Raw genomic sequence first — 10,102 nt, forward strand, 5'->3', positions numbered from 1 at the left:
TTTTTCCCTGGGAGGGTGCCAGAGGCCTGGAGCAGGCTGCCCAGGGGGGTTGTGGAGTCTCCCTCTGTGGAGAGATTCCAACCCCCCCTGGCTGTGTTGCTGTGTGCCCTGCCCTGGGTGCCCCTGCTCTGGCAGGGCTTGGACTGGAGGAGCTCTGGAGCTCCCTTCCAGCCCCCGGGGATCTGTGATTCTGTGAGGGGCACTGTGAGCAGTGGTGCGGGGTCCAATTGGAGGTCTGTAGCTTGTGGCACTCCCCAGAGGTCAGGACTGGGTCCAGTCCTATTCTACTTCATCAACGACCTGGACGCAGGTACTCTGGGGGCCCTCAGCCTGTTTGCCGATGGCACAGAGCTGGGAGCAGAGGCTGACAGCCCTCAGGCTGTGCTGCCACCTGATGAGACCTGGGCAGGCTGCAGAGCTGGGCAGAGGGAACCTCGTGGAGTTCAACCAGGGCGAGGGTAGTGTCCTGCTCCTGGGGAGGAACAACCTCCTGCAGCAGGACAGGGGAGGGGAGACCTGCTGGGAAGCAGCTCTGCAGAGAATGGACCTGGGAGTGCTGAGCCAGCATTGTGCCCATATGACCAAGAAAGCCAACGGTGTGCTGGGGTGGATGAAGAAGAGTGTGGCCAGCAGGGCAAGGGAGGTTCTCCTCACCCTCTGCTTTTCCTTTGTCCGTCATGGATTCAAATCCATGCAGCAACAGCACAAGGGCTGATGGATTTGCACTCCAAGAGGGATGACTCCTAGTAAAAGTTTTTGGTAACAGTTTTATTGGCACTAAAAGATGTTAAGAAGGTAATAAAAGGCAATAAAAGCAAGCAAAGCAACCAGTCAGTCTCAGGGAGACTGAAACTAGGATCTAAGGAAGACATTTTTCACACTGAAGGTGGCTCAGGTTGCCCAGAGAGGTGGGAGAAGCCCCATCCCATCCCACCCCACCCTATCCCACGCCATCCCAGGAGCTGTTCCAGGTCAGGCTGGTCAGAGTTCTGAGCAACTTACTGCAGAGTTGATGGACTGGATGAGCTCTACAGGAGGCCACAGCTGGAGCCCTGGTTCCAGTCCTGGGCTCCCCAGTTCCAGAGGCAGGGAAGTGCTGGAGAGAGCCCAGGGCAGGCTGGGAAGCTGCTGAGGGGCCTGGAGCAGCTCTGGGAGCAGCAAAGGCTGAGAGCCCTGGGGCTGAGAGCCTGCAGAAGAGCAGCCCCAGAGGGCAGCTGAGCAATGCTCAGCAAGAGCTAAAGGAGCTGTGGGGGGCAAGAGGCTGGGGCCAGGCTCTGCTGAGTGGTGCCCAGGGCCAGGCCAAGGGGCAAGGGGCACAGAGTGTCAGGCAGGAGGTTGGAGCTGAGCAGGAGGAGAAAGTTGTTTGTTGTGAGGCTGCTGGAGGCCTGGAGCAGGCTGCCCAGAGAGGTTGTGGAGTGTCCTGGTGTGGAGAGCTTCCAACCCACCCTGGGCACTGTGCTGCTGGGCAAGCTGCTGGGGGTGCCCTGCTGGAGCAGGGGCTTGGGGACGCCCAGAGGTCCTTTCCATCCCCCTCCCCGCTGCGGTCCGTGAGTTGCCGCGTCCCTGGCTCCTCGTCTCTGCTAGCGCCAAGTGAGGGTGGGGATGGGGGGAGCAGACGGCAGCGGGAACGCGGCGGCGGGAGCGCGGCCGGGGAGGAGCGGAGCGGAACGGAGCGGAACGGAGCGAGCCCAGCGGCAGCCCCAGGCCCGGTGAGCCCCGAGAGCGGGGACAGCCGGCGTGGTGCCGGGGGTGGCTGGCGGGGGCGCGGGTGCCTGCGCCCCGGGAGGAGGCGGTGCCGGGGCAGGAGCGGGTAACGCGCCTCCGTGTGCTTGTGAGCGGCGCCCGTCGGCTCGGCAGGGCTCGGCTCGGCAGGGCTCGGCTCGGCTCCACGGCGCTTGCTCGGCGGCTGGCGCAGGTGCGGGTGCCGGCGCTGCAAGCAGCCACCCGTGAGCGCGCTTCGTCCCCGCGGGTTTGTGTCAGCCGTGGGCTGCCGCGTCAGCGAGGGACACGCGCGTGTGCATCCCGGGTACACGGCACGAGCGGCGCGCGCGGCGTGGAGGCACGCATGAGGGACACGCGTGTGCGTTCCGAGCACGCAGATCAGCCACGCGCGCGCGCCCCTGGCACACGAGAGTGACATCCGTGCACACCCAGCGCACGAGCGGCGCACACGCCTGAGCGACCCAGGCGTGCGCGTCCCCGGCACAGGGCCCCGGCGCGCAGCCCGCCGCGGCGCGCGGCGGCTGACGGCGGCGCTGTCCCTCTGCCAGGTGCGGCGGAGCGGTGGCATGCGGCGGAGCGCGGCGGCGTGCTGGGCCCTGATGCTGTTGGCCGCCGCTCTCTGCGACCCCGTGGCCGGTAAGGGCGGGCGCGGTGGAGCCCGCGGAGCCGCGCGCGGCCGGGCCCGGGCGACCACCCGCGGCCGCGTGAAGCCGGCCGTGCCCCGGTACGGCTCGTCCGGGGCCGCCCTGCGAGTGGCCGGGGCGGCGGCGGCGGGAGCGGCGGCCGGTGTGGCGGCCGGGAGCGCCCTGCGCCGGGCCCGGCTCGCCGGCGAACTGGAAGCAAGCTACGGCGCCGAGTACCGAGATGGCAACTGGACGGCCACCGCCCCCGCCAGCCGAGACCCGCCGGGATGGGCCGTGCCCTGGCTCTGCCCCCTCGCCGCCGTCCTCCTCCGCCGCTGACGGTCTCAGGGGACCCGACCGTGCCTGGAGCAGCCACCGATGCCGTGAGGACCGGCTGCCCCCGCTGCGGGGCTGAGCACACCCCCCGGGATAGCAGCGGCGCCCGAGGCAGCGACCCCTCCCGCACCAGCCCTCTCCCGGTTACCGGCCGCCAGCGGGGCAGGACCCCCTGGGGAAGCCCCTCCCCCACCTGACCCCCTCCCCGGTTCAGGCACCCGGGTTGCACCACTCCTCTGTACGCGAGTCCGGCCCCGTGTGGAAGACGAGGAGGCAGCAATAAAGCAGGGTGGAAAGCAGGTGTGACTGCATGGGGGCAGGGTGCTGGGGATGAAGGCCCCGGGCTGGCACCGCACCCCCCCGCACCCTGCCCACCACGCCTTTTATTGCGGGATGGATGTCCCAACAGTGCAGCAAGGAACTGGCGCCCTGGGGGCTGATCCTGGCTGGAGGCAGCAGCTGTGCTCCAGGCCCTCCTACTGGAGAGCAGCGTCCTGCACGGTGATGCCACAGCACGGTCACCACGGCACAGCCTCACCCTTCGTCTGGGCACCCTCTGCCGGGGGCCAGAACTGGGCAAAGCCAACCCAACTGCATGCCACAGCTCCCTGCTGAGGTGGCCCCAGCCCCACGGGGAGCAGCCTGGCCTTCCTCCCCAGCTGGGGTGGCCTGTCCCCCCGGGGCAGGTCTCAGTCCAGCGTCACCCTGCCCAGGCGCCCCGCCCGGAAGTCGCGCAGGAACTCGTAGGCGGCAGCCGGGTAGCTGAGCATGGTCACGTTGACGTTCCCTGCAGCGGGGGGCACGGGGGGGGGGTCAGCGGGGCCGGGAGCAGGCCTGGCACCCCCGCAGCCCGGCCCCGGAGCACTCACCCGTGCCCGTCAGCACCTTCACCTTCTGCGTCCTGCCCAGGCTGAGCGCCACCTGCCGCAGCACGCGCTCGATGTCGTCGCAGGCCTGGGCCAGCCCGTAGCGCTGCACGTACCTGCGAGGCCGCTGCCCACTGAGCCCCCCGTGCCCCGGCAGCTGCCCGCTGACCCCTGTGCCCCAGCAGCTACCCCCCAGCAGCAGCTGCCCCCCACCCCCGGCAGTTGCCCGCTTGACCCCTGTGGCCTGGCAGTTGCCCCCTGAGCCCCCCATGCCCCGGCAGTTGTCCCCTGCCCTGGCAGCTGCCTGCTGCCCCCCGCACCCTGGCAGCTGCCCACTCAGCCCCGCGCCCTGGCAGCTGCCTGCTGCCCCCCCGCGCCCCAGCACCTGCCCGCTGCCACCCGGCAGCTGCCCCACGCGCCCCGGCAGCTGCCCACTGACTCCTGTGCCCCAGCAGCTGCCCACTGAGCCCCACACCCCGGCAGCTGCCCCCCAAGCTCCCCGTGCCCCGGCAGCTGCCCCCCGCGCCCCCTGCACCCTGGCAGCTGCCCCCCGTGCCCTGGCAGTTGCCCGCTTGACGCCCACCCCAGCAGCTGCCCCCTGCCCCCTGGGTCCCCGCTCAGGGCCGTGCCCAGTGCGCCCAGCCCGTGCCCCGCTGGCTGCCCCGCCGGCTCACCCAAACTGCTGCTGCTTGTTCAGGGTGTACAGCAGGTAGTCGGCCATGATGTCCTCCCCCACCAGGTGGTCACGGATGGCTCCTGGGAAAGAGGGCGAAGTTCCAGCTCCCCCAGCCCGGCCCTGCCCTGCCCACCCCTCCTACCATCTGCCTCCGTTCGCACACCGGCCTGGGGGTGCTGTGGGCAGCAGACTCCTGCCCCAGCCTCAAGCACCAGGCCCAGCTGGGGCTTCAAGGCAGGTCTGGGGGATGCCCCCGGCCACAGCCTCCCCCTCACCACAGAGTGCCAGCTTCATGCCCGTCTCTACGTCCCCCAGCTTCGGAGGCAGCACACCGGGTGTGTCCACCAGGTACATCAGAGGCTTCTCGCAGACCTAGGATGGGGGCAGGCAGGGCCATTAGGGCAGGCAGGGCCATTAGGCAGCGCAGCTCAGCGATTAGCACCGTGCCTAGTGGCTAATGAGCAAGGCACTGATTGAGCTGTCCTTAAGGCCTCTGGGGAAATGGGACCCCAGAGACACTTCTGAGGTCAGCTCGTGTGAGAGGAGGCAGGAAGGTACAGGCCAGCATCCAGGCAGCCAGCTGTGCTGAGGGGACAGTACCTGGATTCTGGTCAGCACAGCCTTGGTGATGCCCGGCTCGCCACCCACTGCAGTGGCTTTCCCTTGGAGGGAGAGGAGAGACACGGTCAGAGAAGCAAGCCCCCCACCCCCAGCTCCATGGCTGCCCCCGTGGCTCCTCCCCAGGCCTAGGCAGGATGCAGAAATACCCTTCTTGAGATGCAGCCTCCGCAGCGAGTTGATGAATGAGGACTTCCCCACGTTGGGCACACCAATCACCAGGATGCTGTACGCAGCGCTCTGGCAGCGAGGAGGATGGGGGGAGGGGGATATCAGCCAGGCACTCCAGGAGCAAAGGGCAGCCACAAGAGTGGGACACCCAAGCTTCTGGCATGTGCAGGAGCAGCCTCAACCCTCCAGCTGGCTCCCCAGGCAGTCTCACTGCCATGTCGCACCTCAGCCCTGTGGTAGCGTGGGCTGTTCTCCACCAGCTTGGCAACCAGGGGAACAATCTGCAGAGGAACACAAGGAGGTGTGCAGCAGACTCGGTAAGGCTAGGCAGTGCTTGGGCACCAGGATCTTAGAGGTCTACTCCAACCAAAAGGACTCAAGGATTTTAAGGGCTGTAGCTGCAGCTCTGTGCCCAGGCTGGCAGTGGCCACTCACTCAGAGGACACCGTGCCAGGAGGAGGGGCACAATGGGAGCCAAGCAGAGGATGGGGCGCCTTGGCCAAGCTCTGGACCACCTGGTGTCACTTCCTCACCCTGGGGCACTTCACAGGGCTGGCAAATCACAGAATCATAGAATTGTTAGGGCTGGAAGGGACCCCAAGGCTCAGCCAGCCCCAACCCCCTGCCATGGGCAGGGACACCTCACACCACAGCAGGTTGCTCACAGCCACCTCCAGCCTGGCTGCAAACACCTCCAGGCAGGAGGCTTCCACCACCTCCCTGGGCAACCTGGGCCAGGCTCTCACCACCCTCCTGGCCAACAACTTCTTCCTCACAGCCAAGCTCCAGCTCCCCATTCAGACTGCACAGCCCGCAGCTAGCGGCAGCAAAGAGCAAGGCTGGGCAGGGGTCGCTGTTCTGTTACCTTCTTGACGTTGTTATCACGCTGGCAGTCAGTGAACACGACGTGTGAGCACCCCTGCTGCTTCAAGCGCTCCAAGACTGCCTGGAGGGACAGGCAGAGGCATTACCTAGTACCTGCCTGCAGCGAGCTAGCCAGCCCACCAGCCCCGCCCCAGCGCTCACCGGCTGCCGGCGGGGATCGGCCAGGTCCATCTTGTTCAGCACCAGGACGTGGGGGCGGATGCCCAGCGCCTCCTGCAGCATGGGGTTACGGCCCGACAGCGGGATGTGAGGCTGCTAAGGAGCATGACCGCGTGCTGCCGGGGAGCACGTACCGGGGGAACCAGGTGGGGGAGGGGTGGGGAGAGACTCGATGGGACTGGTGTGGAGCTTGGAACTGGGAGAAAGGGCGACTGGGCCACACGGACTCTCGAGGTACCGGGTCCCGCTGCCCCAGGGGACCCCCGGAGCGTGGAAGGGGGGGGGGAATGAAGAGCTGCGCTGTAGGATATACGAGCGTCGTGCACCTCGACGAGGCAGTCGGCGCGCCGCAGGGAAGCCCGCATCTGCCGCAGGCCTGCAACACGGCGCTGGGTGAGCGGCGGCGGAGGCAGCGGGGGGCAGCGCGCCCCGCTCCCGTCCCTCACCTTTCGCCATGTGTCCCGGGAACCAGGAGGCCACCTCGCGGCCGCCGAAATCGAAACGCTCCCGAAACCTGCCAGGCGCCGGCCCGGGCCCAGGCCCGGGCACGGCCGCCCGTAGCGCTCCGACCCATCCCCTCATGGCGGCGGCGCCTCGTGACGTCACGCCTGGCGCGACGCGGGGAGAGCGGCGTGGGCGGGACAGTGCGTCCTGCGTCACTTCCGCCCCCTGCCGACTGCCATGGCGGAGCCGAGGCCTACCGGGCCTGGCGCTCCGACGGGGGGTCCTGGCGGCGCGGGAGCTGCTGGCCCCCGCGGAGGGCCCTCTGCGTCTCCCGCCGGGCCCGGCGCACCACCTGCGGCGGGGGCTACTCCCCAACCCGCCCCGCAGCCACCCTCGGCCCCTCAAACCACCCCGCAGCCAGGCCCGACGCAGGCCCCGCTGGACGACCCCCGCTTCATGATTGCCAGCACCAACTGGTACTGACGCCGCAGCCCCAGCCCCCCCGCTCGACCCGGACCGAGGAGCCGCGGCCGTCTGCCCTGCCTTCACGGTCGGTCCCCTGCCTGGGAGGGTTCGCAATAAAGGAGGCTGAGCGGCAGCGGCCCGGGAAGCAAGGCTTTTATTTGCCTGCCTCACATCTCTGAGGAGTGAGGCTGGGTGCCTCGAAGAGCTGATTGAGCCGGTCGGCCTCTCGCCAGCCCGACAGCAGGGCTCCGTGGGTGGTGGAGTAGAAGGTGCGGTGGGTAGCTTCGCCGGCGAAGAGGAGCTGCAGAGGCTGCGGCAGAGGAGGGAGGTGAGCGCCGGGGACCTGCCGCCTCCCCGGCTCAGCAGCAGCAGTGCTTTGTACTACACCAGCCTCCTTCCCTGGCCCTTTGGCACCCCCCAGAGGCATCGCCACGGAGAGACCAAGCGGGCACCGTCCCTTCCTTAGAGGCTCAACCCCTGCCGTGAGGAGCCTGGACAGGGCATGGAATGAGCTACGTGTCCCCACACTTCATGAAATGGGGGTTCCCCCTCTCGGGAGGCTGGCAGGAAGAGCCACGGGGGGGTAGTTCGTGGCCCCTGAAGGGCGTGGGGTTGGGGAATACCACCTCCCTGCGCTCCTCAGAGCTCCCACTCCTGTCTGTCTGTCCGTCCCTGTGACTGACCAGAGGGTCCTGCCTTTCCCGTAGCCATGGCGCCCCCTGGGCCTCAAAGCAGTTACCCTGGGGTCCTCGGGGTCTTCGGGCAGGGGCTGAGCCAGCACGTCGATGTCGTCCCCTGAGCTGCCGACGGCCACGTAGCTGTAGGAGCCGCGGGTGTAGGGGGCGCTGTGCCAGCGGGACCTGAGCATGCTCCGGGGAGCGGGCAGGGAAGGGTTCCCTGCGGGTGCGGAGAAGTCAAGGTGCGCGTTCCCCGCCCCGGGGCGGGCCGGGGGGCAGGGCGGTACCTGTGAGCCTGCGGAGGACGCGTGTCATGGCGCCGAGCACCTGGGCGTCGCTCAGTGTCTCCATGTACTCTGCCTCCTCGCCCGCAATAAACCCGCAGAGGACGTGCCCGTGCCTGGGGGGGAAAGGTGGGGCTGAGGCTGCCTGCCGAGCACCCTGCCCGCCTCGCCCTGGCAGTGCCACCGCGGCAGGGGCCGCCTGCGGGCCTGGAAGGTCTGGAAGGCTGCAGGCGGGACCGCGGCGCTCCCTTGGGTCGCCCGGGGCACGCCCAAGCCCCTGCGGGCCGCGGCCGGCCCCTTGCCAGCACTCCCGGCCACCTACTGCTCGGGCGGCTGCACCACCACAAACGCGACCAGCTTCTTGAACCAGCTGGCCTCCAGGTCGGCGCTGGGCTCCTCGAGCGGGGACTCGTCCTCCCACACCACCTCCAGCAGCTGCTGCTGGGGGTCCCAGAAGGGCTGCTCGAACTCCAGGAAGATCTTGTTGTTGGTGCCGAAACCCAGGCGGCGGATGGCCTCCGCCTTCCGCTCGGGCAAGGGAGGCTGGAAGAAGTCCTGGTGGTGCTCCTTGAGGAAGCCTGAGGGCAGGAGGTGGCTGGGAAGCTCTCTTCACCAAGCTGCTGAGATGCTTTTCCCTCCCTCCCAGACCCCTTCCTGGCCTCTCCCGCTGGTGTGAGAGGTGAGGCTGGGGAGGGCGCTGGGGCAAGCCCTCGCCGGGCCCGTGCCAGCGGTGGGGAGGAGACCGGCAGGGCAGGGGCAGCGCTGCTCTCCTCACCCAGCGGCACGGTGACGATGACGTGGTCGGCGAGGAAGGCTTCTCCATCCTCACACTCCACTCGGACAGGGAACTCCCTGGCGCTGTCCCCTTCCCCCCGGAAGGCTCCTTGCCAGCGGATGGTCCTCACCGCCTTGCCGAGCCTCAGGCTGCCCTCGGGCAGGGCCGAGAGCAGGCGCTCGGGCAAGCCGCTGTAGCCGCTGCGGGAGGAGGTGCAGCTGGGCGCAGGCTGCCCCCAGCAGCGCTCTCCCACACCCCCTGCAGAGCCCCACACTTACCCTGGGAAGGTGCAGTCCAGGCCGGGCAGGGAGACGTACTCCCCGAAGGGCTCCAGGGCCACCAGGTCCATGCTGTGGGCCCCACTGATGCAGCATTCCAGCTTGAGGCAGGAGGCGAGGACGGCCAGCTGGAGCTGCCGGGCGGCCTCCTGCCCCCCTCCCAAGGCAGGGAGCCTCCGGGTGATCTCTGCCCGCACGTACTGCCCCACGCTGGCCGCTGGCAGCTCCTTGGCCCCCCGGAAAGCACGAGTGGAGGTCAGGAGGGCGTCGAAGAGGTCACGGGCCTCGCCCACCGCGGCGGAGCTCAGCACCTTCCCCGAGCTGCCGTAGGTGGCGGAGCGCATCGGAGGATGGCCCCCGGTCTCTGCCTGCTGGTTCTCCTCCAGGGCGGCCTCGGGGCCCAGCAGGCCGTAGTGAGTGGCCAGGTGGAAGACAGGGTTCCCCGGGGAGGGGCCGTGGATCCAGTGTGCCCCCATCTCTGCCAGCCCTGATGCTGTGGGGAGGGTGTGTCACCACCGTGCGGCAGGAGCCCGACCCCCCTGTGCCCCCCCAAACCGCCTGAAGCCACCGGCACCTCCCTTGCCCCGGACTGCCCTGTGCCGCCCCTGCCTGCCTGCTGTTCGGTCCCACGCTGCCAGCCCTGCGTGGGTCCCCCTCGGGCCCAGCCCTACAGCTGTGCGTGTGGGTGGGTGGGTTCAGGTGCAGGCTCCCCCGCGCCCGGTCTTGCCCCGGAACAGCCTCCTCCAGGACAGTCCCGGTCCCCAGTGCGGCCCCCACCCCGCTGGCACCCCCTTCCTCGCCTGTGCCACCCTTCCCGTGCCCAGCGCCGGCCGCCGGTTGCCCACCCCCCCGGGATGTCCCTCGTACCGAAGGGGCGGGTGTAGACGCGGCCCCCGGCGCGTCCCGCCGCCTCCAGCAGGCGGAGGGAGCCGAGGCCGCGGAGCCGCCCCGCCGCCCCCAGCCCCGCCAGCCCCGCGCCCACCACCACCACCCGCCGCCCGCTGCCGGCCTCCATGGCGCCCGCCCTGCCTGCCCCAGCCGCTCGGCCCCGCCCCCTCCGCCTTGGCCCCGCCCCCGCCGCTCGGCCCCGCCGCTCGGCCCCGCCTCTCCCCGTCCGGCTCGG

General features: G+C 69.3%; 2 protein-coding genes across 3 annotated transcripts; one reads left to right on the plus strand and one right to left on the minus strand.

Annotated features, from left to right (window-relative positions):
• The first annotated feature begins 1,504 nt into the window (after positions 1 to 1,504).
• Positions 1,505 to 3,518, plus strand: SPRN (shadow of prion protein). Its single transcript, XM_068168445.1, has 2 exons — positions 1,505 to 1,709; positions 2,271 to 3,518. Exon 2 carries the CDS (start codon positions 2,289 to 2,291, stop codon positions 2,682 to 2,684), a length of 396 nt encoding a protein of 131 aa, XP_068024546.1. The 5' UTR covers positions 1,505 to 1,709; positions 2,271 to 2,288; the 3' UTR covers positions 2,685 to 3,518.
• A 2,359-nt stretch (positions 3,519 to 5,877) lies between these two features.
• Positions 5,878 to 10,061, minus strand: PAOX (polyamine oxidase). 2 transcript variants are annotated; one of them, XM_068168441.1, is made up of 9 exons: positions 9,847 to 10,061; positions 8,980 to 9,472; positions 8,702 to 8,901; positions 8,249 to 8,504; positions 7,930 to 8,042; positions 7,649 to 7,862; positions 6,503 to 7,275; positions 6,039 to 6,432; positions 5,878 to 5,958 (listed from the first exon to the last, which is right to left on the minus strand). In XM_068168441.1, exons 1-8 carry the CDS (start codon positions 9,992 to 9,994, stop codon positions 6,074 to 6,076), a joined length of 2,556 nt encoding a protein of 851 aa, XP_068024542.1. In that variant the 5' UTR covers positions 9,995 to 10,061; the 3' UTR covers positions 5,878 to 5,958; positions 6,039 to 6,073. The 2 variants fall into 2 exon arrangements, with proteins under 2 accessions (XP_068024542.1, XP_068024543.1); XM_068168442.1 differs by lacking the exons at positions 5,878 to 5,958; positions 6,039 to 6,432 and having other exon boundaries at positions 7,083 to 7,275; positions 7,705 to 7,862; positions 9,847 to 10,034.
• Positions 10,062 to 10,102: the final 41 nt, after the last annotated feature.

This window comes from Melanerpes formicivorus, unplaced genomic scaffold (assembly GCF_026170545.1).
Source record: "Melanerpes formicivorus ecotype bairdi unplaced genomic scaffold, bMelFor1.0.p_v2 SCAF_139, whole genome shotgun sequence".
Taxonomy (NCBI): domain Eukaryota; kingdom Metazoa; phylum Chordata; class Aves; order Piciformes; family Picidae; genus Melanerpes; species Melanerpes formicivorus.

Excerpts from the sequence above, each read along its gene's own strand:
- SPRN (XM_068168445.1), top strand. The coding sequence starts at position 2,289 with ATGCGGCGGAGCGCGGCGGCGTGCTGGGCCCTGATGCTGTTGGCCGCC.
- PAOX (XM_068168441.1), bottom strand. The coding sequence starts at position 9,994 with ATGGAGGCCGGCAGCGGGCGGCGGGTGGTGGTGGTGGGCGCGGGGCTG. Across the intron at positions 8,902-8,979 it reads CTGGACTGCACCTTCCCAGG|CGGCTACAGCGGCTTGCCCG; the intron begins GTAAGTGTGGGG and ends CTCCTCCCGCAG. Across the intron at positions 8,043-8,248 it reads GTGGTGCAGCCGCCCGAGCA|GCACGGGCACGTCCTCTGCG; the intron begins GTAGGTGGCCGG and ends TTTCCCCCCCAG.